The sequence below is a fragment of the Ursus maritimus genome, unplaced genomic scaffold (genome assembly GCF_017311325.1).
Source record: "Ursus maritimus isolate PB19 unplaced genomic scaffold, ASM1731132v1 scaffold_4, whole genome shotgun sequence".
In the NCBI taxonomy this organism is placed as follows: Eukaryota; Metazoa; Chordata; class Mammalia; order Carnivora; family Ursidae; genus Ursus; species Ursus maritimus.
Genome location: NW_024426552.1, coordinates 65,630,955 through 65,657,867, shown reverse-complemented (window position 1 = coordinate 65,657,867; position 26,913 = coordinate 65,630,955). Strand labels below are relative to the sequence as shown.

General features: G+C 53.0%; 1 protein-coding gene across 1 annotated transcript in view; it reads left to right on the top strand.

The window, feature by feature from the left end:
* Positions 1–26,913, top strand: part of ADCY5 (adenylate cyclase 5) — a gene marked incomplete at its 5' end in the record, with an annotated part of 144,622 nt that overhangs the window by 106,485 nt on the left and 11,224 nt on the right. The window contains 9 exons of the mRNA XM_008708247.2: positions 585–725; positions 5,070–5,092; positions 5,942–6,086; positions 7,164–7,261; positions 10,125–10,212; positions 20,857–20,973; positions 21,348–21,512; positions 24,342–24,517; positions 26,471–26,500. Of these exons, the coding sequence (XP_008706469.2) occupies positions 585–725; positions 5,070–5,092; positions 5,942–6,086; positions 7,164–7,261; positions 10,125–10,212; positions 20,857–20,973; positions 21,348–21,512; positions 24,342–24,517; positions 26,471–26,500 (983 nt within the window). The remainder of the gene's footprint in view (positions 1–584; positions 726–5,069; positions 5,093–5,941; positions 6,087–7,163; positions 7,262–10,124; positions 10,213–20,856; positions 20,974–21,347; positions 21,513–24,341; positions 24,518–26,470; positions 26,501–26,913) is intronic.

The following is a 26,913-nucleotide window of genomic DNA, read 5'->3' as shown; positions in this document are numbered from 1 at the left end:
TGCCTCAGGTCTCCCCAGGGCCTCTCCAACCTTCTGCCTGGAGCCGCATTGGATGGATGGGTGGACAGACAGAGATCGTGATTGGCATAGAGGCAGCCAGCTGAGGCCCCGCTTGTGTATTTGTAAAATGTGCTTTGGCCTTTGCCTCTCAAGTTCTCGTGACCCAAACCTCCAGAAGCCGCCTCTCTGGTAGAACCTGCCTGTTTGGGATAAGTTGAGGGGAGACTGGAATTCCTGGTCCCCTCTCCCCCCTTTGCCCCGGGCGCCTCAGACCCAGGCTCTGCCCACCCCTGAGAATTCTGTGCTGATGACAGTGGCCCGCACGCCCCTTTGCTTTCTCACAAGAGCACCCTCCCACCTAGGCCAGCCAGGGCTAGCGCTGGGGAGCGTGAAGGCTTTAGGATGCTCTCTACAGTGAGCTCTAGGATCCTGGCAGACTCTAGGCTCCAGGCTGTGCACAGAAGAGAGGGACACCGACCTTAACTCCTACATGGCCAGGCACCCAGGAGGGATGAGAAACGCCCCACTTGGGCTCACCTGGTAGGCTCTGCCCACAGGCTGACGTATCGGTTTTACTCTCCCAGAAAGAAGAAAAGGCCATGATCGCCAAGATGAATCGCCAGAGAACCAACTCCATTGGGCACAACCCGCCCCACTGGGGGGCCGAGCGTCCCTTCTACAACCACCTGGGGGGCAACCAGGTGTCCAAGGAGATGAAGCGGATGGTAAGTAGCAGGTGGGGCAGCGTGCAGGCAGTACCTCCAGGGCTAGGGCCTTCCATGGGTGTGAGGACTGGGCCAAGCCCCTTGTGTGGCCTGACAGAACCTGGAGAGCCCCAGAAGCAGCTCTGAGCTAGGAGCCCGAGTGCCTGACTTCTGACCCTGGGCTCTCTCCGCGAGTCCCAAAGGCTGGAAGCAGACCATGCGTCCAGCCAGAACCTCCAGTGCTCCCGTGGCACTGTCTGGTGGGGCACCAGCTCATCAGACGTCCTTCCAGCACCTTCTGCTTTTCCCAGGCAGCTGAAACACATCCTTGGGCTCAGTTGCTCAGTACTTTGTGGCAAGCGCCAGGCGATGGTCCCCCTTGCCCTCTGTGCTGTGAAGTGCCCTGGCCAACTGCAGACTTCCCATGGAGCAGGCGGACTGGATGAGCAGAGGCTCCGTCTCAAGGGACCCTGCCTGCCCCAGGGGACAGACACCCCCAGCCATCCCTGCATACACCAGGGACCATCTAATTCAGGATGCGCTGGCCGGGTTCTGCCAGCAATGATAGAAAGAATTCAGAGGGTGGGAAGAAGAGGAAGAGGGATGACAGAGATCAGGGCAGAGCAGCAGTGTTTCCTTTCTTTCTATCTGAGAGCTTGGCTTCTCCATCCAAGCACACTCCTCGGCTCGAGGGCAGCCCGGTTCCCAGGTGGAAGGCGCCCACCCTGGGAGAGGGATGAGTGAGGCCAGAGGGTGCAGGGAGCTGTGTTTGTGTGAGGGGGTGGGGGACACTTTGTTCCCTCAGAGCCAGAGTATAGGAATAAGATGGGGCATGCTGGCACTAGGAATCCCGATTTGGGGTCTGTGGGTTGGACCAGGTTTTAGCTAAAGCATCAGGGACTACAGATAAATTCTATGAAAAGCCAGCTGAGTCAGTAGATTGAGCCAGGGACAGGCTGGCGATCCAGCCATTCTGCTCCTTGCTAGCTTGCAAATAACAGATGACAAAGGTTTAAGGAAAACGGATAGGGTCAAAAAATGATTGAGTCAAGACCTCCATTTTAATTTTTGACGGTAAAGAAGCAACTCATAGGACACCAAGTTTATGAGGGAGCAGAGTCAGGGAGGGGTGCCTGCCTCCTCCAGGGCTTTGAGCTTGGACTTCTGCAGATCTCCAGCCACCACTCCCCCTCCTTGGGGGGGCCCCCCGAAGCAAAGAGCAGTTGGTGGACCCCCTCCGTTCTCACCCAGCCCTTTCATAATCTCCTGCGGCCTTGTATCTATGTGACCAGGACCAGAGAGGGGGTGAGCGGAGAGTGGGGGGGGCCACAGAGAGCAGGCTGCAAAGAGGGAGGCTGTCATCCAGGTGGCAGGGAAGAGGGAACAGGAAGACAGGAGGGAGAGGACAGAGGTGGGCAGGAGACTCTGGGAGCTAGGAGAGGAAGAGCCGCAAGCGGGCAGGAAAGGCACCCGATGGGCTTTCTCTGCTTAGTCGTTGGAAAGCTTTTTTCTTGTGATATTTGGTATAAGTGGAGTCTTTAGTTATTCTAGAGTCTCAGAGGAGGCAGTCTGGAGTGTAAGCACTGGTTTAGCAGACACATTAATCATTGTTAGGACCGGGAGCCTTGGAAGAATTAGCAAAGAATTAGATGTCACTGGGGAGACTGGCCACAGGGCTTCTCTGTGGCGTCAGCTGCCCTGCCAGCAGGAAGGGATGGGAAGGTGTGTGGACACCTCTGCCACAGTCTTTGGGAGAAGAGACGCCCCGTCCCTCCTCCTGGCTGGGCAGAGTCTCCAGAGGCCAGTGTCGAAGGCGCACCTCCGCCCCCGCCCATCCAGGCAGAGTGTCCCCGCCGTGGGTGGGGTGGTTCTGGCAGCAGCCAGGCGCATCGTGGGCATTTGGTGGTTCACGTACCTGAAATCTTTGAGAAAGATACACAGAAGAAGAGCTTCTGCCCTGACTCCCCCCGACGCCGGGCGTGGGGGATTAGAGCACGCGAGGACTGGGAGCGCTAGGAAAGGTGCTAACTCGCAGGTGGCGCTTTTACTTCCTTAAATCTCGTTCCAGCTCGTACTCCGCTTTTGAGTTGTAGCGACGAGCTGCTCCGCTCTGCGCTTAGGCATGGCTGTCAAGGTCCCTGAGGGTACTGATCAATAGGCTTGACAGGAAGGGCAGGCAGGGGCCTCTGCTCATCTAACCAGGGAGGCTCTGCGTTCTCTGGGGCAGCAGGCTGAGCCGAGCGCTCAGGGAAGACAGGCAGCTCGCCGGGCCGGGCACGCAAACCAGAGCCACGGCCACGTGGGTGAGCGGAGGGGCCACGGCCTCTGCTCCCGTTTTAGGTCCAAGGAACAGGAATTGGGAACCAAACAGAACCCGCTGAGGCGAGCTGCTCCCCAGAAGTGCAGTGGGACAAACCGCAGGAATCTCTCTGAGGGTCCCCCCAGCCAGGCGGAGGACCATTGTCCCAGAATGAGCAAGCAGGTCAGGGCACTTGAACCCAGTCTGCTGGACTGCGTTCTTATTTTTTAAGATTTTATTTATTTATTAGAAAATTACAAACAGGGGAGGGGCAAAGGGAGAGGGAGAAGCAGACTCCCTGCTGAGTAGGGGCTCAATCCCAGGACCCTGAGGTCATGACCCGAGCCGAAGGCAGACACTTAACCGACGGAGCCACCTAGGCGCCCCTGGACTGTGTTCTTAAAGACCATGTGCTGTGGTTTATCTGCCAACAGCCCTTCCCAGTGCTGAGCTCTCCACACTAACACGGCACTCAGAGCAGACCTGGGCCCCAACCAGCCCCAGCAGATGACCAAAGAAGCATAGGAGAGTCAGAAACAGGTTCGTTAGGAACGTGTCAGGTGTATTTCTGAGCTACAGAAACCAGCAGAATACAGCTCGGTTATCCTCAGTCTCAGAGTACAATCATGGCCGGCCCCAGTGATGGAATTCAGTGCCAGCCCCTCACCGTATTCTGTGGACAGCTGGCCTGTCTGGGTTCCCTGATGCCCACTTAAGCTTGTGCCCTGACGGGTCCTGGGAGCACCCAGCATGGACCTGCCCCCAGGCGGAGCACTCACTTGAGTCACACCACCTCTTCCAGCTTGGGGCTGGGATGGTATAGTGGGCCGGGTCTCGCAGCCTGGACAGAGGGCCTGATGATTCTCAGAGGACAAGAAGAAGGGTTTGGCTCGTCCAGGGAGACCACTGCTAGGCAGCCTGGGAGGAGCTCAGAGTCCACAGTCGGGATTTGCCGCGTGAGGCTGCCGAGGCCCCTGGAAGTCCTCCACTGGGGGGTAGAATGGAGACAGAGCCCCCGATGCGGTGTGGACCCCACATCTGTTTCAGCATCTGGCAGCTCTGGCCCCTGAAGACCAACATAAATTCTGCTGTTTGCATTTTCACACCGTGTCTGCAGTGGGCACAAACGGAGGTGTGTTCGTTTGGGATTTGGGTTCACCTGGCGTTTACTGACCTCCATGTTTGCCCAGCAGTGTGCTCCACACTGGGCCACAAGAGACCACAGGTCACCTTCTGTCCTTGTTCTGGCAACCTGAGCCTTACCGGAAACAGTCCTGGGGTTGCTTGCCGCCTCCTCCACTGCCTCCTGGATTCCACCCCCTTCCCATTTTAGGGAACCCCCCCTCTGTTCTGCTGCAGCTGGTCACACCCTGAGACACATTTTGTGAATGTCGTAGACTAACTGTAAATAGACTTTGAGTCTGGCAACCAGTTAGGGACCTTCACACTCACCCCTGCCCTGTGTACGTGAGCGGCAGTCACACCTGCGGCGGGAGGGTTTCTCGCCTCCTGGGTCCCCACCCAGCTCGGCCTTGGAAGAGCACACGGTTCTCAGATACCAGGAAGGCTGTTGCAGGTCACCGGCATTTAACTTTCTTAAGCTCAAAACATGGGAACTCCCCGGAGTCTGTGTGTGCTCAGTGGGGGTGGGGGGTGTGTGTGTGGGGGTGTGTGCACAGGTGGGAATGATCACTTAGTGATTTCTCATATTTTAAGCTTATTTCAAGGCAGAATTGAGAGAGACCTACCAAGCTCAGGGCCCAGGAGGAAAGGGGGACATTGGGGAATTGAGTGTGGTGACAGTTTGGACACCTGGTTTTGCCAATAGATGACATGAAATCATGGTGCCCCTTCCCCTGCCACCCCCCCCAGAGTCTAGCACAGAGCTTGTCCCATAGGAAGACCCCGGCTGTATTCGCTGAAGGAAGGAAGGAAGAACTCCTGAGTGACAGGCCTCCCTCAGTGCGGGCTCCTTGGTGAGCTGGACTGCCTTCCACCAGCCCCTCCTGGAAGCGTCCTCTCTGTTCTCATACTCCTTTCCTTCTCTCTCTATCCCTCTCTTTCAGGGCTTCGAAGACCCCAAGGACAAGTGAGTAATATGCCCTTCATTCCTGTTCCCCAGCCTGAGGGATAGCCCCAGATTTGCCTTACAGCTCGGTTGCCCCGCACGGTCTTGGCTGAGTGGCCAGAGCCCACTGCAGCTGATGGAGGGGCAGCCGGAGCCCACCCACAAGTACATGCGCACACATACGTGTGCACACACGACTACACACACGCACGCTCTGCGCATGGCTGTGTGCACGCACACACGTGCCTGCAGCTCTCAGGAAAATGCAGACCTTGCACGTTGGTCGCCGGGCCCCCGGCCACATCCTAGTGCCCTAAGGGAATGTCCTCCTCTTTCTCCTCCACATCCCGGTTCTTGGGGGCTGACCCCACTGATGACTGGGTGTCACCTTGGGGAATAGGGCTTTGAGTTCAGCACCCTGATCATGAAACCCATTTCCCAGGGCGTGCCCAGAGCCAGGTGAAAGCTCTCACAAGGCCTCTGTGAGAGCAGCCTTGCCTCCCGAGCTTGGCCTTCGTTTCAGGATGATGGCACAGCTGGAGAGTGAGGAGTGGAGACTGTGACCTGTGGGGAAAACAATTAAACCTTTGATGATCAGTCATATTATTATACTGTGATAATATATCAGTAGAGTCAAAAGCCTTATTGTCAGCGAGGCCCTTCAGCCAGCGGGTCAGACATGGGCAGTTTTCTGTGCACGTGTGCTGTGAAGAGGGGGCCTTGGGTTCCTGGCCATCCTGGTCTCAGTCCCAGAGTCCCCACCCCTTATTAGGGCCTTTCTGATGGCCCTGGGTGCAGGGGCCAAGTCGGCCCTCTAGTGGCGCCCCCTGGTGGTCAGCCTCTCTTGGGTCTGCGTCTCTTGCTCCCCAGGAACGCCCAAGAAAGCGCAAACCCTGAGGACGAAGTGGACGAATTTCTGGGCCGTGCCATTGACGCCAGGAGCATCGACAGGCTGCGGTCTGAGCATGTCCGCAAGTTCCTCTTGACCTTCAGGGAGCCTGACTTAGAGAAGAAGGTACGGCACCGTGGGTGGGAAGGAGGCCCTGGGCAGGACCAGGGGGAGGAGGACAGGGCAACAGACAGCTCCCTGCCTGTCCCCGTCACCACGGAAAGCGCCCTTTCTTGTCAGTGTCACCTGCTCTGATGCCACACTGCTCAGGAGCTAGAGATTTTAGGGAGACTTTCATGGTCAGAAGGGGTAAGTCTTAACTTCCTCATGCCTCTGTTTCCTTATCCGGAAAATGGGTCTACTTAACATACCTTCTTCACAGGGTCACAGTGAGGCTTAAACAAGTCCACGTGTGTAAAACACATAAAATAGTACCTGCCACGTAGATGTTCGGTGATGTTAGTTGCTATTCATTTTATTTTTATTGTTACCTTTATGAACGTTATCACCCGTGGACCTCCCAGCTGCCTTTGGCACACTGGCAAAAAGTCAGAAGGGGCAGTTGAGATCTCTCTGTCCCATCTCATTACGTTGTGACTGAGAGGTTGGGTGACTTGCTGGAGGCCACCAGAGAAGTCGTGACAGAGCCAGACCCGACCTCGGGCCTGCGAGGCCAACCTGTGAGGCAAACACTGTTGGCCAGCGGTACAGGGAACTGAGCCGCGGGTGCCCTCTCTGGTGACCTTGTGCCCGCACGGCCTCTGTTGGCGTAGCTGGTTGGTGTCGCGGGAGGAGCTGGGGCTGGGAGTCGGGCCCTGGGAGGTGAGCTCTGTGATTTGGGGGAGCCTCCTGTCCGCTCTGCGCCCGACGCGCTCCTCTGTGAAGTAGCAGCTATGTAGGTCCTGTTCCGGGGGCTCTTGCGAGGATGCGCGAGGACACCACGGACTGGGCGCGTGTCCTGGCAGGTAGATGGGGCTCCGTGATTTGAGCCAGGGTCATTGTGAATGACTCTCACGGTGACCCGACCTGCAGACCCAGTTCGGCTGCCGTCCCCACAGGCGCCACGTTACGGTACTCCGGGCTGGTTTCTTGAGCGCTGAGGCTAGTGCTGGTTCTCCCAGGAGCGGGCTGCCCGCATGTGCCGGGTGGAGCGGGGCTGGAGCACACGCGGCCCCCCTCTCACCCTGCGCCCTACCCTCTCAGTACTCCAAGCAGGTGGATGACCGATTCGGTGCCTACGTGGCATGTGCCTCGCTTGTCTTCCTCTTCATCTGCTTTGTCCAGATCACCATCGTGCCCCAGTGAGTACCATCCCTCTGGCTGCGGGGCTCCGGGGCGGGAGCGGAGCTTATGTAGGAGAGCAGGGGCGGGGGTCTGACCTGCTCAGACAAGGAGAGGCTTCCCCATGTGTCCTCGGTGGGACCGGGAAGCCACGAGTCTGATTCTCCCGTGACAGGGAGGTGACGTGCTCACTCCAGGGTGGGAAGCCTCTCTGGGCCTGGCCTGCTGCATGAGAGACTCCTCAGCCCTTTATCATCTCGCCCCCTTGTCACCCACCGCAGCTGCCCTTAAATCCCCGAAGTAGTCACCAGCTTCTGTGTGACCTTTGGTTCTTGCAAAAACATCCGCACATCTTCCAAGATAAAGGTTTTCTGCAACTCTGGGTATTTCAAAGAGTGGATTTCTGGTTCTGCAGGCTTCTCTCAAAGAGATATTCCTGAACACTTCCAAGGACTGGCCGTGTCCCTGTGAGAGGCCTGTGACTTCCGAGGGGACCATTCTGAAGTGGGCAGTGGGCTTTCGGAGATGAAGTGTCAGGTAGATAGTCACAGGGTCACACATAGACAAGGAGGATAATCTCTCGTGTTATCTTTGGGGGGTGTGTACATTTGTATATGCGTGTGTACGTGTATCTACATGCTTGTGACTTTATTGTGCAATATTGCAAACACACAGAAACGCAATGATTATAATCAGCACCCGTCCCCCAGATATAGCTTTTGTTGAGGTTTTACCATTGTTTCATCTATTTTTTTCTGATTATTTAAATTTTAGACAGAAGGACATTTTCCTCCTAAAAACCCTCAATATACACACCAAACAAAATTAACACCATTTCTCGGCAATCATGTAGCACCAAGTTCGTGTTCACATTTCCCAAATCGTCTCCAGACGTCTTCTACTCTTAGTTTATTCATAGCCAGGGTCTACTCAAGATCCACTGGCTGTGTTTGGTTGTGTCTCCTAAGTCCAACTGAATCTAGAAGAGTCCCCTCACCCCAGCACCTTCTACCTTTCATTTGGAAATCATTGTCGACTTACAGGAAAGTTACGGAAGTACTACAGAGAGTCTCTGTACGTCCTTCATCCGGTTCTCCTAATGTTGACCCTTGCGTAAGCGCAACGCAAGGGTCAACGCCAGGGGATTAACCCTGGAAGGACACTATTACCTAACTGACTATAATCTAATTCCGTCAGTTGTCCCTAATGGCCGTTTTGTGTCCCAGGAGCCAGTGCATTTCGCTCCTCTTTCTCCTCAGTCCCCTCTGCTCTGTGACTCTTCCTCAGCCTTCACTCGTCTTCCGTGGCCTTGGCGCTTCCGAGGAGCGCTGGCCCATTAATTTGTAGAATGCCACCATGTGGGTTCGTCTGATGTGTTCTCGCAGTTACGTTGAGGTTATGCGGTTTTGACAAGAATCCCACAGAAGCGGTGTGTCCTTCTCAGCGCATGTTCTCGGGAGGTCCGTGATGCCTACACGGCTCACTACTCAGGCCTTTACGTTTAATGACACATTGTTGCAGAGATGGCCCTTACGTTTGTGTCTGCTGTGACTGTCAGGATACCCCAGATGCCGGCACCAACTCCATGCTGGTTGTGCACCTAATGCCCATTGCCCCCCCCCCCTCACGCTGAGGTGGTGCAGAGCTGGGGGGACTGTGGGTCTTTATTGACCCAAGACCCCATTTTTTCTATAGAAATGGAGCTACAGGTATAAATAGGCGACGTATTCTTTCTGTCGCGTTGCTGCCCCCGATAGTCCGGTCAGCCTGGGTGCCTATCCCCCTGCCTCTGGGCCACTTGCTTCCCTGTTTCTGCAGTGTGGCTTGTGGGCCTGCTCTGCCTGCAGGGGCTCCCTTGCCCCGGCCACAGCTCCGAGCTGCCAGGGCATTGACGGAAGTCTTGCTCCAGCAGTCCTCTGTCTACGGAAGCGTTAAAAGCTACTTTAAAGGTCTTTCTTTCCCTCTGAAGAGAGTTCTCTACCCTTGTTCTGTTTGTTTAAGGCATCTAAGTGCTGGCTTCTGAGGGAGCCTGGAACAAAGACGCCGTTTGAACACCTCTCTAGAGGTATTCACCTGCCTTGTCAAGCCCTCTGCTTGCCTTTAACCTGCTAACAACGCCTGGCATCTCCAGGCCGCTCTCACTCCCTGAAAGGGAAAAGGGATTTCTGTGGCCTCCCGATATGATGGGGTGTACCTTAGCCAGCCCCTGCCCCAGGAAGGCTGACAGAAGGTTCCAGATGGAAAGTCACTGGCAGCTCTTTTGTCTGAGGATTCTGGCCATGGTGAACGTTAAGATCACCTGTGATCTGCCTCTGGAAGCAGGGACAGGGGGAGTTCCTTGCATTTTCATGTTGAACTGGCAAGCTGAGTAGGACTTGTCGTGGGGCCTGGCAGGGAACAGGGTTTAGGGACTCTGTTCTCCAAAAGGATATGTCACTGCTGTTTCTCAGAGTGCCTGCTTGGGCTGCTGACAAATGCATTTGAAAATGATGGTCATTTATCCCGTTTTCAGCCTTCACAGTCACCTAGTGAGTAACTGCTTGGAGGGAATAACCAGGTAGATTTTAAAATAGGTCCTTCCAAGCGAAGTGAGGTCAGTCTGTGGATAGCTAAGAATTAGGTAAGATATGGAGCAGGTGACACTCGCTTCTCCATTCAGCCCCCTGCAGGCTTCCGCTCTGTGCAGGGAGGTGCAGGGAGATGGCAAGGACAGGAGCCGGACCATCACGGACGGGGTCCTGAATCACTTCACAGGGCTGTGTAAGCCCTTCTCAGTGAGTCAGGGGCTAGAAAAGAGTGGCCAGTGGGTTCAGGGGAGCAACTTCTCTTTCCTTCCAGAGCCTTTCAGAGCCCCAGAATTCCCCATCTCCTCTCTTTTTCCAGCTCCGTGTTCATGTTGAGTTTCTACCTAACCTGTTTCCTGCTGCTGACGTTAGTGGTATTTGTGTCCGTGATCTATTCCTGCGTGAAGGTGAGTCTAGCTCGCACCTGAGCTCCCCGTCGTCTTCTTCCCTCCCTTCCAGCGCACTGATAGGAGCTCCTCCCAGGAGCCCAGGAGTCACACTTGGGATCGGGGTACATGAGGCTGGGGCACCACTCTTGACTGGCATTGGCAGCAGGCTAGATGGCAGGGGGTGCTCTGTCAGTGGAGGCTTAGTGGTATCGGCTATTTCAATCTGCCTTTGCAAATCTTTGCAACGAGAAGATCATGTCGCTGCCTCTCCTGTCTGTCCCCTTGGTATCAGGTGGGATATAGGAAGGGCACCTCACACAAAGCCTAGCATGGAGCAGTGGTCATTAGACATTTGAGAAAATGAAAGAGTGAGTATGGAAGAGAGCTCTCTCAACATCCCCTTCAGTGTCCTCACGTGCCTGGAATTGGCCCTGGAGGGGACCAGAGGGATGATGGCTTTTGAGCCAATCATCATAGAGATGAGGAGAGTGGGCCAGAGTGGTTCAGTGTCTCAGACAGGGCCACACAGCCAAGAATGTGGGCATGAGGCCCTGTTCTGTGTTTCTCTCCCTTCCCTCCTCTTCGGCATGCTGTGTCTCCCTACCCCCAAGCCTGTGTCCTTCAAGGGGACCTGGCCACAGCCATTCTGGTCTGCGGTGGAAGCCACTCAGGTCCACCTTTGCCTTGTCCACCCAAGCCTTTCCCTCCCTTCCCTAGTGGTTTTGGACTTCGTGACAGGCCAGCCTGGTCCCAGAAAGCACTCTGTTCCCAGGCAGGTACGAGCCCCTCCAGCTTCTGCTGGAACCACTTCTTTGCTCCTCCCCTCACTCACTGGAGCCAAGTCCCAGAGCCAGAGCCCCAGGCTCTGCCATCACTCTCCACATACACCGCCGTGGGCACCACATTCTTCTTCTGGAGGGATTAGACCTTGGGTCCCCTCCAAAGTGCCCTTTCTCTCTCCACCCTCCAGCAAGGTATTTCAGTAGACTGGAAATTGTTTCATTACGTAACGGTCAAGGTCTTGGTGGACTGATTGTCAGAACTGGAAGGCCCCCCTGGGAATCACCTGAGCAGGAGCAGAGGGGGGCACCCAGAGAGAGGCAGGGTGGGGCCAAGGTCAGTTGGCAAGTTGAGCTATGGGCATGGCCAGTTCCTTCACTGCATCGTAGGATTTAATCCTGGTTCCCAGCCTCTCCACCAGCTCCTTCCTCAAGGCTCTGTGTTCATCCTGCCTTTTGGTCTTGCTGTTGTCATGCTTCCCCGCCCCCAGCCTGCTTTGTCCCCAGAGGGCAGGTCCACTTTCTTCATCTCATGCCTATTGAAGCACATGGTACATTCACAGCAGCCAAAAGGTGGAAACGACCCAAATGTCCATGCACAGACGAATAAACCAAAATGGTGTATCTCTGTGACGGAATATTATCTCCCATGGAAGGCAGTGAAGTTCTCACACAGGCTACAGCACGGACGAACCTTGACAACATGCTGAGTGAAAGAAGCCAGACCCGAAAGGAAGTAGATGTATGATTCCCCTTATACAGAATATGTGGAATAGGCAACCTCACTGAGACAGGAAGTAGACTAGACGGTCCCGGGGTTGGCAGAGAGCGGACGGAGAGTTCTTGCCTCACGGTGCAGTGTCTGTATGGAGTGAGTGACGGGACGGTCTTGAACTGGAGCATTTCGGACACGGAGTGGTGATGGTGGCTCAACAGGAAGCATAGAATTGATGCCACTAAATTGTACGCTTAAAAATGGTTAAAATGCTAACTTGACGGTACATATGTGTTACCACAATAAAAGAGGTCACAACAACCGAAAACAAACAACAACAATAAAAAATGGCACACCAGAGTTAAAAGGGCGTGGTAAACATTCTATTTTGAACATCCGGAAGAATCCTCTCTGTTTTTAAGCTATCAACTGAGGCAAAGTCAGTGTCTGAGGTACTTCATCAGCTTATTCAAGTCAGAATCAAAGCTGCATGTGGTCTACAGTTTTGAAACTGGAACCTAGATTTCTCTTTCCTGTTAGCTGCTTTTCCCGTTAGCTACCCCGACTTCACTGGGTTTGTGTTCCCTGACTGGCACGTCTGTCTGGGGGTAGGGGAGGAGGAGGAGAGGGAGGAAGGCTCATTTCCTCACCTGCACTGGCCATTTTGAGTTCATACTTTGGTCCAGTGAATTCTTTTTGCGACTGTTCGAGATTATTTATGAAAATCATTCCTGGCTCCTTGTGTTTGATTGAATCTATCTATTTTGTAATCAGCGTCACATTCAATAAGCTTATTCTTCATTCCTTTATCCAGTCCACTGGTTTTTCTGACGGTTCTGAGGAGGCCAGGGTCCCCTCAGGGGAGGCTGGGGAAGGGAGAGCCTGCCTCCCACCGCCACTCCATCCCTCGCCCCTCCACACACACCCCCCTCCACCAGGGGAGGCTGCTTCCGTCTTATGGTGTAGAGCTTCTGTAAACAACTCGTTTAGGAAGAGAGTGCTCCCTGGCTTATCAAGTCTGGCACCTGCTGATTTGGGCCAGGAGGCAAGTGGACTCTAATACCCACTCGGAGGTCCTGTCTGCGTCCTTCTCCCCTGTCCCCCACCTCTGATGCGTCACCTTCTCAGCATTTCCCCACTTTCCGGGAAGTGGACCCCAACCTGAGAAGTTGTTTGTAGTGTTGGTTCCTCTCCTGTTCCATTATTCTTTCCTCCTCCGTGCTGCGGAGGAACTGTTCGCACACGAAGACGAGAGGGGGTAATTGTCCTTTGGCATCTGAGCAGCAGGGCCGACTGTCCTCGGTGTCCACACCGCGTGCGGCCAGTCCTGGAACACCACCGCCCACACCACCTGCAGGCAGACGGACTGAGTGTTGATTTTATCACCTTTTCAGGTATGGCCTGAAGCTGACCTGACTGGAATTTTCCGTGTCCTTCTGTTTTCCCTTTGAAAACACTTGCCATTTGCCAGAACCCAGACATCTCTCATCTTCCTTCCGCAGTGTGTCAGGAGTCATGGGTGGTGGCTTTTTGATGAGATACGACAGTTCCTAAGTCACCTGAGGCCGGGCGGTTCTGTCAGCCTTCCTCTATTCTGTTTGTTGTCCCATGTCCCCAGAACAGCATGGACTTACTTGCTCAAATGTCCATACTTGACCCTTTCGGAAGACAGAAATGTGAGGAAGGTGTCGACTGAATTCGTCGAAATCAGCCAACGTAGTCGTGTTAGCTGTCAGGGAACGGCGCCTGGGTCCTCTCTGTGGGAAGGTGTTCGGAAACTCGCTGCCGAGTGCTCTGATGGCCTTTTCGTCCTGGGCCTGCTTGATCTTCTCCCGACACAGCGCGGCCCGGTTCACACTCACACCCAGATGTGCGGCTGACCTGGCGCCCTGGTGTCCTGGTCTCACTGCTCCAGAGCGCCGGCTGCCCACAGGGCCCCACTGTCTCTGGGCTGCTTTGCCCTAAGGCTCCTCCCTCAAGCGCTTCTTTTCTTCTGGGGCCGGTCTGAATGAACATCTGCACACGTCCGTCACTCCTCCCTTCCCTCGGCATCCGTGCTGACCTGGGCACCAGAGCTGCTTGTCTTAGAAAACGCCATGCTGAATCCCTCCTTGCCATCACACGGGGTCCACAGACTCTGGGAATCTCAGACTGGAAATGGCTGGAGCAGTGAAGCAGCCCAGACACCCACCTGAGGTCGGAATCCCTTTACGATAACTGTGTGAGGATAGGCCAGCCTCTGCTTGATTACCCCTAGGGATGGTGAGCTCACTTGTTTTCCTGAGTATAGCCTCTTCCCTCTTCGAGCACCTCTGACTGTTCCTTCAGCCTCCCTATGGCTTCTGCCCCATCATCCAGTGAAGCAGCCCAGGCCTAATTCTTTTTTTTATCCCCCCTAAGATTTTATTTATTTATTTTGAGAGCACAAGCAGAGGGAGAGGGAGAAGCAGACTCTCTGCTGAGTGGGGAGCCCCATGCAGGACTCAATCCCAGGACTCTGGGTTGATGACCTGAGCCGAAGGCAGGTGCTTAACCGACTGAGCCACCCAGCTGCCCCCTCTCCCATCAGATTTCATCACTTTTTTCATTTCTGCAATACCCTGACCCCACATCACAGACAGGGAACCAGGGCCCCAGCCTGGTCATTGATTTGCCTGGAGGCTTTCAGAGAGGCCAGGATCAAAAGTGTCCACCCCAGTCACGATTTATTAATTATGTCCCCACTCCTGTTTTTCATGTTCAATTGATTCAAATTAGTCAGACTGGGAATGTACTGGTTTGGAATTTATTTTTTAAAAATCAATTCTTTTTCTGAGCTGTAATTGTGAGTGAGCAGGCATTGAACAGTCAGTTTGCACAGGCACAATTCTCCTGCTGTAAAAATGGTCTCCAGGACCTGCGTGCACTGAGGTGTGTCCCTATGAGAAGACGTGCCCCAGGTGAAAAGTTTCGCCATCCACGCTGGTGTTAGTAAAGATGGGATTTAGGGCAAACATACAGATGAAGTTTTTGATTGCAGGAAATGAGATACTCTATAAATACCAGAGCAGGACGTCACGTCTTCTGAAAATTTCAGAACAGCAATTCCTGGGTTCCTGCCTGAGGTTTTAAGGTCAAGAGCAGGTCTTTTTAAAGGGCGGCAAGAGGGACACCTGCGTGGTTCAGTCAGTTAAGCGTAGCGGCTTCCTTTGGCTCAGGTCATGATCCCAGGGTCCTGGGATTGACTCCCACATTGGGCTCCCTGCTCAGTGGGGAGCCTGCTTCTCCCTCTGCCTGCCGCTCTCCCTGTTTATGGTCTCTCTCTCTCTCTCCCCCTCTTTGGCAAATAAATAAATATATAAAATCATTAAAAATAAAAAATAAAAGGTGACAAGAGTAATCAGCTTGTAGCAAGCCAATGCATTAAGTTAAAAATAGAGCTACTCTATGACCCAGCAATTGCACTGCTAGGTATTTATCCAAAGGATACAGACGTAGTGATCCGAAGGGGCACCTGCACCCCAATGTTTATTGCAGCAGTGTCCACAATAACCAAACTGACTAATGAATGGATAAAGAAGATATGGGATATAGATACAATGGACTATTACTCAGACACCAAATAGAATGAAATCTTGCCATTTGCAACGACGTGGATGAAACTAGAGTGTATTATGCTATGTGAAATAAGTCAGAGAAAGACAAATACCATACGATTTCACTCATGTGGAATTTAAGAAACAAAAGAAATGAACATAGGGGAAGGGTAGGAAAAATAAGAGGAAAATTGAGAGGGAGGCAAAGTATAAGAGACGCTGAACTTAGGAAACAAACTGAGGGCTGCTGGAGGGGAAGGGAGTGGGGGGAAGGGATAATTGGGTGATGGGCATTAAGGAGGGCACTTGATGGAATGATACCAGATGTTATATACAGCTGATGAATCACTAAATTCTACCTCTGAAACTAATAAAAATAAATTAATTAAAATTATATATATATACCCCCCCCCCCAAAAAAAAAGGATCAATCATTCGTTAGAACTACATTCTGGATTGGATTTTAAAAGTAGCCTGCGGTTCTTCTCCTGACCTCTAGGGGGCCCCCTGTGGGTCTCCTGGTCCCATCATCACGGGAAGCCTATGGGCAGAGCCTGTTCCCCAGCCACCTTCCGTTAACTCTACTAATAACCCTTGCCTGAATTTTACTGGCGGGCGCAAAATGATAAAGAAACCCTTCAATTGATGGATGGGATGATCAGAACTGAAACGATTTAAGTAACATGGGTCGGAGGGTAGGATGCAATGGCAAAATTTTAAGCAGACACAGATTAGGAAGCATCTGTCATAGCTTTTCAGAGTCAGCTCCTCAGGCTAGTGCCAGAACACTTGCCCCAGCTGTGAAACAGAATTCCTTTAATAGGAAACAAGGACTTTCATTCCTATTGCTAACAGAGCTCTTTTAAAAATGCAAATATTAACTAAATATTCTGTTGAATTTCACAGCTTACAAAGCACTTTAAAATGCTTCATTTCATGGAGTCTTCATAGCCACCTTGGGAGATAGATATCCCCCGCGTATCGGTAAGAAAGCTGTGCCCGGAGCCCTTGATGCCGCCCCCGGGGTCAGACAGCTAGGAAGAGCTTGAGCAGGGCCTGTAATCAGTGCTCTATTGAGCTTCGATTCACGTACAGAAGATTCACCTTCATAAAGGTGGGTGAAGTTGTCCGTTTTTAGTATATTCATGCAGTTATGCAACTGCTACCACTAATTCCAGCACACTGTCATCACCCTGAAAAGGAACCCAGACTTCTTAGCTGTCACTGTTTCTTCTCTGCTCCCCACAGCCCCCGGCAGCCCCAGACGCCACTTTCTGTATGAATTTGCCCGAAGTCATACAAGATATGGCCTTTTGAGATTGTTTTCTTTCACTTTGCATAATACTTTCAGGGTTCACCCGTGTCGTGCCATGTGACAATATCTCATTTGTTTTATAGCCAAATGATGTTCCCTGGTCTGGATATATCCCATTTCGTTTATCCCTTCATCAGTTGACGGACATTGGGGTAGTTTCCGCTTTCCGGCTATTATGAATAGTACTGCTGTGCACTTTTGTATACAAGCTTTTATGTGCACTTAGGTTTTTGGTTCTCTTGGGTAAATACCTAGGAGTATAGTTGTTGGGTCATCCAGTAACTATGTTTATCATTTTGAAGAACTGCCAACCTGTTTTCAAAGTGGCTACACGATTTCACATTCCCACCTGCTTCTCCACATCCTCACCAACCCTTGTTATTACCTGACTTTTTGATTATAGCCATGATTCTATACCATGAAGTGGTATCTCGTGTTTTTGAACTGCATTTCCCTGATGACTAATGAGAAACGTCCTGTGTGCTTATTGGCCATTTATATAGATTCTTTGGAGAAATTCAAATCATTGTCCCATTTTTTAAATTTAAATTTAAATGATCTATTCAAAACATTGTCCCATTTTTAAATTGTCCCAAATTTTAATTTGTCTTATCGTCGAGTTGTAAGAACGCTTTGGATGCAGTAAACCTCAACGATGGTTTTGCTTTCTGTGGTTTTGGTCCCTGTGCTCAGCTATGGTCTGGAAGCGGTGATCCTCCTTCTGACGTATTGTGAGAAGCTCAGTAGGAGCCTAACGCTACGTCACAGCGCTGACGTCATTCCCCTCACTGCATCCCATCATGTAGGTGTTTTATCATCTCACGTCACCAGCGGAAGGGTGAATCCAATAAGATAGTTTGAAAGAGAGAGAGAAAGAGAGAGTTCACATTCACATAACTTTTATTACACGGTATTGTTATAATTGTCCTATTATTAGTTACTGTTATTAATCTCTTACTGTGCTTAATTTATAAATTAAACTTTATCGTGAGTGTGTAAGTGCAGGAAAAAGCATAGTATATATACATTTCAGGACTGTCTGCAATTTCAGGCCTCCAGTGGGGGGGTCTTGGAATAAGACGGATAAGAGGAGACTACCTTATTCTGGTTACAAGGCTGTTATTAGCTATATGGTTTGCGAGAATTTTCTCTCATTCTCTGGGTTTCACTTTCTTTTTTAAATATACATAATACAGAACTTTCCATTGTAACCCTTTTTAAATGTACAGTTCGGCAGCATGAAATGCACTCACATTGTTGTGCAAAGGTCCCACCATCCATCTCCAGAACTTCGTCTTCCCAAACTGAAACTTTAGACCCATGAAACAGTAACTTCGCATTCAGCCCTCACCCTTGGCAACCACCACTCCACTTTCCGTCCCTATGAATTTGACCATTCTAGGTATCTCATAAAAGTGGAATCCTATCCTGGGGCGCCTGGGTGGTGCAGTCGGTTAAGCGTCTGACTCTCGGTTTCACTCAGGTCGTGCTCTCAGGGTCGAGGGATCCAGCCCCGCGTTGGGCTCTGCTTTCAGTGCAGAGTCTGCTTGAGATTCTCCCTCTCCCTCTGCCCCTTCCGCTCATGCTCACTCAATCTCTCTCTCAAATGTACAAATCTTTAAAAAAATAAGTGGAATCATCTAGTACTTATCCTTCGTGACTGTCTTCTTTCACTCAGCAAACTGTCTTCAAAGTGTTATCCGTGTTGTAGAATGGGTCAGAATTTCGTTCCTTGAGGCTGAATAATACCCCATTGGCTGTCTAGTCCCCATTGTTCGTCCATTCATCCACACATGGACACTTGGATTTTCCGCCTTTGGCCATTGTGAGTAACACCGCTGTGAACATGAGTCTGAAAACAGGGGTAAAAACTCTGCTTTCTGTTCTTTTGGGTGTATACCCAGAAGTGGGATTGCTGGGTCATACAGAGATTCAGGGTTCCGGTGTTTTGAGCTACAGTCATACTGTTTTCCCCATCAGCTGCAACATTTTTTGTGTCCACCAGCAATGCATAGAGGTTCCAATCTTTCTATAGTTTCACCTTTTTTTACTTTCTTGATGGTATTATTTGAAGCACAAACATTTTTAAATTTTGATGATATCCAACTAATCTGTTTTTTCTTTTTTCTTCTTTTTTGCTTATGCCTTTGCTGTTCTATCTAAGAAACCATTGCTTAATCCAAAGTCACAAAGATTGGCTTGTGTATTTTCTCCTACCAGTTTTGTAGTTTTAGTTCTTACATTTGTGTCTCTGTCCACTTCAAGTTAATTTTTGTGTGTGGTATGAGGTAGGGGCCCAGCCTCATTCTTTTGCATGCAGACAGCCAGGCGCCTCAGCAGCTTCTTTCCGCATAGAATTATCTTGGCAACCTTGTCAAAATCCATTGATCAGAAACGTAAGGGATTATTTCTGGATTCACTCTGTTCCATTGAGTGGAATATTCTGTTCTCTGTGTCTGTAAAGCAGGATTTTCATTGAGGCTTATGCTCTCCAAATCACACATAGCTTTCCTTCTACCATATAAGTGGGTTTAGTCAGAATGTCGTCTTTCTTACTCCAAAAGGAAGTGATTTTCCAGAATGATGCCATAGATTTGATGATACATGAACATAGGTGGGGGCGTGGCCCGCATAGAGTGTGAAGGCTGCCAGGTCTCTGCCTGCTGCTGTCCTTCCCTGAGGTCCTCCCTGTCCCTCTGCTGAACAGGAGGTGGCCTCGTTGGAGGGCTGGAAGGGGATTTGGGTGGAAAAGATCTCCTGCTTCCCAACACGCACACCCAGCTCAAAGCCCCACACCAGGGGTGAGCAGGGCACTTACTTGATGACAAGAACAGTGAAGGGTGGAGACTTGGTTTCCCCCTACTTGCAAGCTAGTGGGTGAGCCTTACTGTGTCATGGATGCTGCAGGAGACAGGAGACTCCTGGGTCAGAGGTAAAGGACGCTATGGCTCCTAGCACAGCCAGCAGCCCTTCCATCAGCGTATTCGTGTCGGCCTCCCAAAGCCCCGCGGGGCAGACGTGATGGGCCCACATGGGTGCTCTGCATATTGTGAGTGGGGGTTGCAGCTGGGGAACAGTAGACCAAGGTCCCTGTACTTGCCAGCAGAAAACACTGTAGCACGCCAGCCACTCTCCTGCGCAGTGGGAATGAGCAGTCACCTAGTGGTCACAAGGCGTCCTCTTGCCTGTTGGGTTGTCTTTGTGACCGTCCTGTCACTAGGAAGGTTGAGCCTTACAGTCTGCTGTACGCAGCCAGAATGTGCATAGATGCTCGGGGCCCCAAGAATCCTACAGATGGGGAGCCTTCAGAGAAGGGATATGACTTGCCGAGGATTGCACAGGAAAAGCCACATCTAGAACCCTCCAGTCTCCTGGTCTGGTGCTTTCCCCACCACCCTCCTCTGCCCTTCCAGTTTTCCATAGGACACCTGGCATTTGTGCAGCAGACCAGCCTCACCCGGAGGCGTTGAGGTGGGTGGGGCAGGGGAAGCCCAAGCCCATGCCTTGGTTTCTCTGTGTCTGCCAACATCTTTTTAAAATTAGGCTGCTTTGGAGATGAGGAGGACAAGGTGGGCAAGGCCAAGTGCGTCAGATATGGTAGAGCAGGTCGTTTCATGACCAGAACTGCCGCGGGTCTTGGACGTGCAGTTTGTCTCTTTGAGGGAAATGTAGGAAGGGTTAGGTGAGGAAACGGATCAATGAGAGTCCTGGAAAAAAGGTTCCCTGAACTCACTTGTCCAGGCCCCACCCTCCTGCCCACAGGCTACTCTGCCCCCTTCTCACAAGCCCATCCCCTCCCTCCAGACCCCAAGTTCCCTCCGAATCCTCAGACCCATGGCTCCCTACTGCCAAGAAGCCTTCTGACCCTCCCTGGGAAAGTTCTGGTCCCCTCCAGGCCTTCCCAGCGGCCACCTCCTGCCCCTCTCTGATTGTAATCCTGACCAGCTCAGCATTCACATGGCAGATTCATGTGCTTTTCCTTCTGCTCTGTAGGGGTTAGGATAGCATTTTCCTTCCATCACGCCTCTCTCCCCTGCAAGCTCCCCGGGTAGCCGGGCTCCTGGCCAGCTGCGGGCTCTGCGCTGTTGTCGCTGGAAGCAATGGTGCAGTGGTGTGAGCCTGGAGTCCTGCACACTGGCAGGGTGTTCAGGAAGGCCCCTGGGGTTAGGCTGGCCAGATGCAGAAGTGGGGGAGGGAGGGTTCCACCAGCTCCCCGTGGTAGTTTGCAGAGTCCCCACTGAATTCTGCTCTCTCTCCCTCCCTCATCCCTTGGGGCAGCTGTTCCCCGGCCCACTGCAGACCCTCTCCAGGAAGATTGTGCGGTCCAAGATGAACAGCACTCTGGTTGGCGTGTTCACCATCACCCTCGTGTTCCTCTCGGCTTTTGTCAACATGGTAGGCGGCTCCACCTCCCAGAACCTTCCCAGACTCTGGAGTTCTCTGTCCCCAGAATTTCTTCTTAGGGCTTCACCTCAGGTCTGGAATCAGATTGGACTCCTAAAGCCTCTCACACAGGCTGTTAGTTGCCTGCTCTCGAGGCTGGAGGATCCAGAAAGACCCAGCGAAGTCCCCAAGGGAAGTTTACGAGCCCCAGCCCAGCAGCCGGCAGACCTTGTCAGTGCCTCAGCTTCTGCCAGGCTCCTCTCCTGTCCCCGGTCCGTGTCAGGCTGCACCTGAGTCCAGTGGGGGGGACAAGCGCCCACCGCCCTGTGGAGATGGGCTGCCCTGGCCTGGCCCCCACGGCCGCCCCTCTCCTGCCCTGCCCCCAGTTCACGTGTAACTCCAACGACCTGTTCGGCTGCCTGGCGGATGAGCACAACATCAGCACCAGCCAGGTCAACGCGTGCCACGTGGTGGAGTCGGCCGCCAACTACAGCCTGGGGGACGAGCGGGGCTTCTGCAGCAGCCCGTGGCCCAACTGCAACTTCCCTGAGGTACTGGGCCCAGGGTTGGGGGGCGGGCGGCATTCCAGGTGCAGACAGAGACCCTCCCACCCGCCTTCGTCTCTGCCTTCGGCTGCGCTGAGGGAGTCAGGGACTCTCAAGCTCACAGCCATGCCAGGGACCTCCTTTCCCGTCTCTACTCCGTGTGTCAGACACGAGTGAACAAGGCCAGCCCCTCAGTAGAACAGAAAAGCCGCAGGGCTGTCGTTTATACAGTGGCCAGGACTGCTTCACTCAGCCAGTCCTCAAGCAACCCCGTGACACAGACACGAAGAATATCTTTTTTATACAGATGAAACTGAGGCACAGAGAGGGTGAGTAACTTGCCCAGGGTCACACAGCTAGTAAGTGACAGAGCCAGAGCTTTCACCCGGGTCCTCTGGCTGCAGAATTCTCAGTCTTAACCTGAGGGCAGAACAGAGCTGTTTCTGGACCCTCAGCTTGGGCAGCAGGCCTGCCTCAGGAGAAACAGCCTGAGCCCCTCTGCTGTGGGCCAGAGAGCAGGGAGGGAAGCAAAGGAACCCATTCTGCCATCAAGGTCACCCATGCAGAGTGTACAGTTCAGTAGTTTTTAGTATATTCACAGATGTGTGCAGCCGTCATCGTCATCATCTAATTAGAACATTTTCATCGTCCCCAAGGAAATCACACCCCTAGGTTACTGGGTTTAAAACCAGTGCCGAGAATCCTTAGAGAGCAGCATGCATTAAGTGCCTATGGTATGCAAGGTGCTTCATTCACCTTTTTCTTGAGGAGCAGTTTTCGAGTGAACAGCCGGTCCAGGCTTCCAGCCCGGGGTGTCCATGCCATGCACGGGACAGTCCCCCCACCCCAGCTGCCTGTGGGGTCCACACAGAACCTGTGAGCTGTTGCCCTTTCCTGGGGAATTTCCAAACTTCCATCCAATTCTGAAAGGGCCCATGACTCACAAGAAGGTCCAGAACTGCAGTGAGGGCCCCCTAGGCTGTCATGGTGCTGGCCTCCCTCCCCCACCCCTGGGAAAGAGCCAGTCCATCTCCCCTGTACAGATGGGGTACAGGAAACTCAGTGGGGGGCAGGACTCCACCAATGTTCACCTAGACGAGCGCTTCTCTCCCCTCTGCCCCTGGGTCCAGGCCAAGGCCTCCCCCTCCCCCACACAGCTGCCTGAGCCCGTGGGAGCCGCTGCTTGAGGGCTGTGCGCTGAGAAGCAAGAGGCTGTGTCTGATCTTGTACTTGCCCCTTGGTGGTTGCTTCATGGAGGAAGCCGAGGAATGGGGGTGGGGGTGGCGGCAGTCTTTCTAGCTCCTCATTTGTGGGAGGTGGTTGGTCCCTGCCTCCAGCCCTCACCAGTCCCACCAGTTCACCCCCACTGATCCCAGGCCTTGCTGACTACAGAGCTCTCGGGCTCCCGCTACCCCACAAGTGTTCTGACTCAGCAACTCCTCCCAGACCCCGAGGCTCTTCAGGACACCTGCTTGAAGCCTTGGCCTCCTGGTTGTCTGGCTCTGTGTCTGAATGGGAATCCAGGCTGGCCCCGGGGCTCCCGCCCCCTCTCCCAAGGACAGGGTTATGATCCGTGGGCTGGATTATCTGGGTGGGCCCTCCCTGCTTGTTCCTCTGCTCCCGTTCCAGGTAGTGGCTTGAGGCTGGTTCCTCCCGTCTCCAATCACTGGGCGCCCTCTGCAGCCCCTGGCAGAGGAAGCAAATAGTGAGGCCCAATGATTCAGAAGGAATGATCCTATATTTAAAAGAAAGAACAAGGGGCGCCTGGGTGGCTCAGTCTGTTAACCGTCTGCCTTTGGCTGAGGTCATGATCCCAGGGTCCTGGGATCGAGGCCCACGTTGGGCTCCCTGCTCAGCGGGGAGCCTGCTTCTCCCTCTCCATCTGCCTCTGTCCTCCGCTCATGCTCTCTCTTGCTCTCTCTCTCAAATAAAATCTTAAAAAAAAATGAACAAACTAATGATGCTGACATGGCTAGGATTAGCATCAGGATGGCAGCAGAAAGGAACCTCTGAGATCTGTGGTTCAGCTCCTCCGTTGTCCGAGAAAGAAACTGAGGCTCGGAGACCAGAAGGGACTTCCCTGAAGTAAATCATACAGGGCCACCACAGTCCCTCGTCTGAAGCCTTCCAGGTCAAATATATTTTGAATTTCGGATTTTTCGGAGTTTAAAAGGGTATTTCACACCCCCCAGTGTAGCCTGGGCCGCCCCTCATGAGGACATACAGTAGAATTTCTGCAGCCAAATGGATGCGTAGTCACGAGAATCAGGACAAAGATGCTGACCAGCAGCACAGCGGCTGGGGCAGGTTTTGCCACCAAATAAGGTCAGTTCAGGTGTTGCCACCGTATCAGTCATGAAACACTGTCAGTTCTCAGAACTTTGGAGTTAAAGTTGCAGATCAGGGGCTGGGGCGCCTGGTCCCCCCCCACCCCAGTTACTGGGGACACCAGGCGCAAGCCACCGGGTGGCTTCATCTCATGGAACCAGATCAGTGAGCCCCTCACATAGAAGCTTTTGCAGATGTGGAAACTGAGACTTCGAAAGGTTGAATAAATGGCCCAAGTCATGCAAACAGTCTGTAATTAATCAGGGGTAAGCCTCAGGTCCGCCTGAACCCGGAGCCCTGCTCCAACCATGGGCTCTACTGCCAACACTGACCACACAGCCGGAGCCCCATCTCCTGGTTCCCACCCCGCCCTTCACTTGACCTCAAGTTTGCATCAGCGGAGGTACCCCCGGGCCAGGCTTCCTGCGGCCAGCTCAGGCTGGGGGAAGCCGGAGGGCGGGCCGGGAGGGCGGGGCGGGGCGCTGACGCGCTGCCCTCTCTCCGCAGTACTTCACCTACAGCGTGCTGCTCAGCCTGCTGGCCTGCTCCGTGTTCCTGCAGATCAGCTGCATTGGGAAGCTGGTGCTCATGCTGGCCATTGAGCTCACATACGTGCTCATCGTCGAGGTGCCCCGAGTCACGCTCTTTGACAATGCCGACCTGCTGGTTACCGCCAATGCCATGTAGGTGGCACCCCCCCCCCCGATCCCCCCACTGGCTCTGGGGCATGCGGAGAGGCCAGAAGAGTGGGTGGCTGGGTACCTGGGCTGCAGGGGGCTTGCAAGGGGAGTGTTCTGTTGCCGCCCAGCTGACAGCCTGGGCCAAGCACCTCTGTGTCTTGTTTCCCTCCCTCCCTCCCCAGTATGGGGGGTGGCCTCAGGGCGACTAGGTCCTACTGTCCTTCTGCTTCCACTGTGCTAGTCAATCCTGCCCTCAGGCCTCAGTGAGTTGCTCTTCATTTGTTCAGGGCAGCCTCTGATGAGCTGTTTTCACTTAACTCCATCTGCCTGTGGCACCTCAGGCCCAGAGAAGGCTCAAGATTCAACAGAGCTGAATAGCAGGGTCTTTGGGAGCAGAAAAACAGCCTTTGTTGTTCTCGGGCTCTGTGTCCTGCCTCAAGCTAGGCACTGGGACATACATTATCCTTTTTCATCCTCATAGCAACCCAACAAAGTAGGCAGGGCTGCCATGGATGTTTGGGTGGTTTGTACACTGCTCAAAGGCTCCCGATTATGATGGTGAGCCATTAGGTCCCACATCTAGGTAGCAGTCTTGGGAGTTGTACCCCAAGCTATCTAGCTCCCAGTAAAATGGGAATAATATCCATAGTAGTAACATGTTCGTAAAGTGCCTGACGTCAATACACTTCTCTTCCCATCACCCCACTACACACACACACACACACATACGTGCGTGTGCACATCAGGAAGTGCAAAAAATGTGAGTGACAGCTCTGTGTCCCCTGAGAAAATGCAGCAAACTGTGTTTTCTCCAAGTTATAGGAAGGGATCCATTCATCCTTCTATCTGTTCATCCAAAGATATTTATTGAGGGCCTCCCATGTCCCAGGCACTGAGCCAGTGGCAGAACAGTCATGGATGAAACAGGCCATAACTCCAGTGTCAGAAATGTCACTTTCTGATGACGAGAGTGTCACCCGAGCAAAGGAAGGTGTAATGAAGGGTCTAAGATTCAAGGACGCCCTTCCTGGTGGCTGTGTGGAGCTGTGGGCAGACCCGGAGACACGGCAGCCCGCAGTCCTGTGAGGACCAGGAGAGGGAGGAGGTCCAGGCCTTTCTACTCTCTGATCAGGGCAGGAGCTGGGAGCTTTGCCTCCTCTTTCCTACGTGCTTTTCCCCCACCTTCAGCCTCTCCTCTCCTCTCCTCCCGCTGGGGCAGCAGCAGAAAATGGAGGTCGTTTCGGGTTTGGGAGACCCTGGCTTGGCTCTGGGGCAGCACTGTCCAATAGATAAATCATGCAAGCCATGCATATCATTTAAAATTTTCTAGTAGCTGTATTAAAAAGGCAAAACATGCAATTTTAATCTTTTTATTTAACCAATATATTCAAAATATTATTTTAATAGTCAATATAAAATTATTAATGAAACATATTACATTTTTTCCCACATTAATTCTTCAAAACCTAGTATCTATTTTACACTTCTGGGACATTTTAACTTGCACTAGCCATATGCGAAGGTTCAGCAGCCCCATGTTTCTCCTTCTCTGGATGCAGCAAAGGCCTGGGGTGGGAGGTGGGTTGGCTTCTGCCCAGGTGGATGAGCTGGGGGGTCCCAGGGTCCCAGGTAAGGGCTGGTGATTTGTGGTCATGGTGACCAGATGGCTAGTTGGGGCCGGGCTTTTGGCAAGCCCCCCACCCTAAAAGTACCCTTGGATCCAGAGGGGTGCTGGGGGGGTGGTGGATGAAAGAGCAACAGTAGTGGGAGCACTAGTAGTGGGCGTGGGGTGGCAGAGCTAGGAGTGGGGCAGACACGGCAGTGTGAGGGGGGCAGAGCAGGGTGGAGGGGCAGAGCAGGGTAGGAGACAGAACAGGGTAGGGGAGCACAATGGGCACAGAGACTGCCAAAGCAGAAGAGCTGCCCCAAACAGCCCTCCCCGCTTCCTGTTCACAGAGACTTCAACAACAACGGGACCTCCCAGTGGTGAGTGGATACTCTCCAAGTTCCATACAGCCCCTCCCTGCCCTTGGCGCGGAGCAGCCAGAGGCCAGCAGCCCGGGGCCAACAGAGAAGGCAGTGGTGCCCAGTGGGGAGGGGCCTTTGCAGCAAGGTGGGCAGTGAAGGAGGAGGCTGGAGGGGGCCAGGAAGCCCTTTCCTCAGCAGGTACCAAGAGGGCCTCATTGGGTAGATGCCCTTCTTTTCCTGTATGATTCCCACCCCCCCAAGATGACCTACAGACTCCGTGGCTGGGTCATCAGGACCCGCAGGCCATTCCACAGGTCTCGTCTAAAGCGTTGGCCTCAAGCTCTTCCCCAGGAGCATGTGTGGGATCCCAGGCACGAGAGAACAGGACCTGGTGACCTCCCCCCCCCACCCCCCGCCCAGCCCCACTCCAG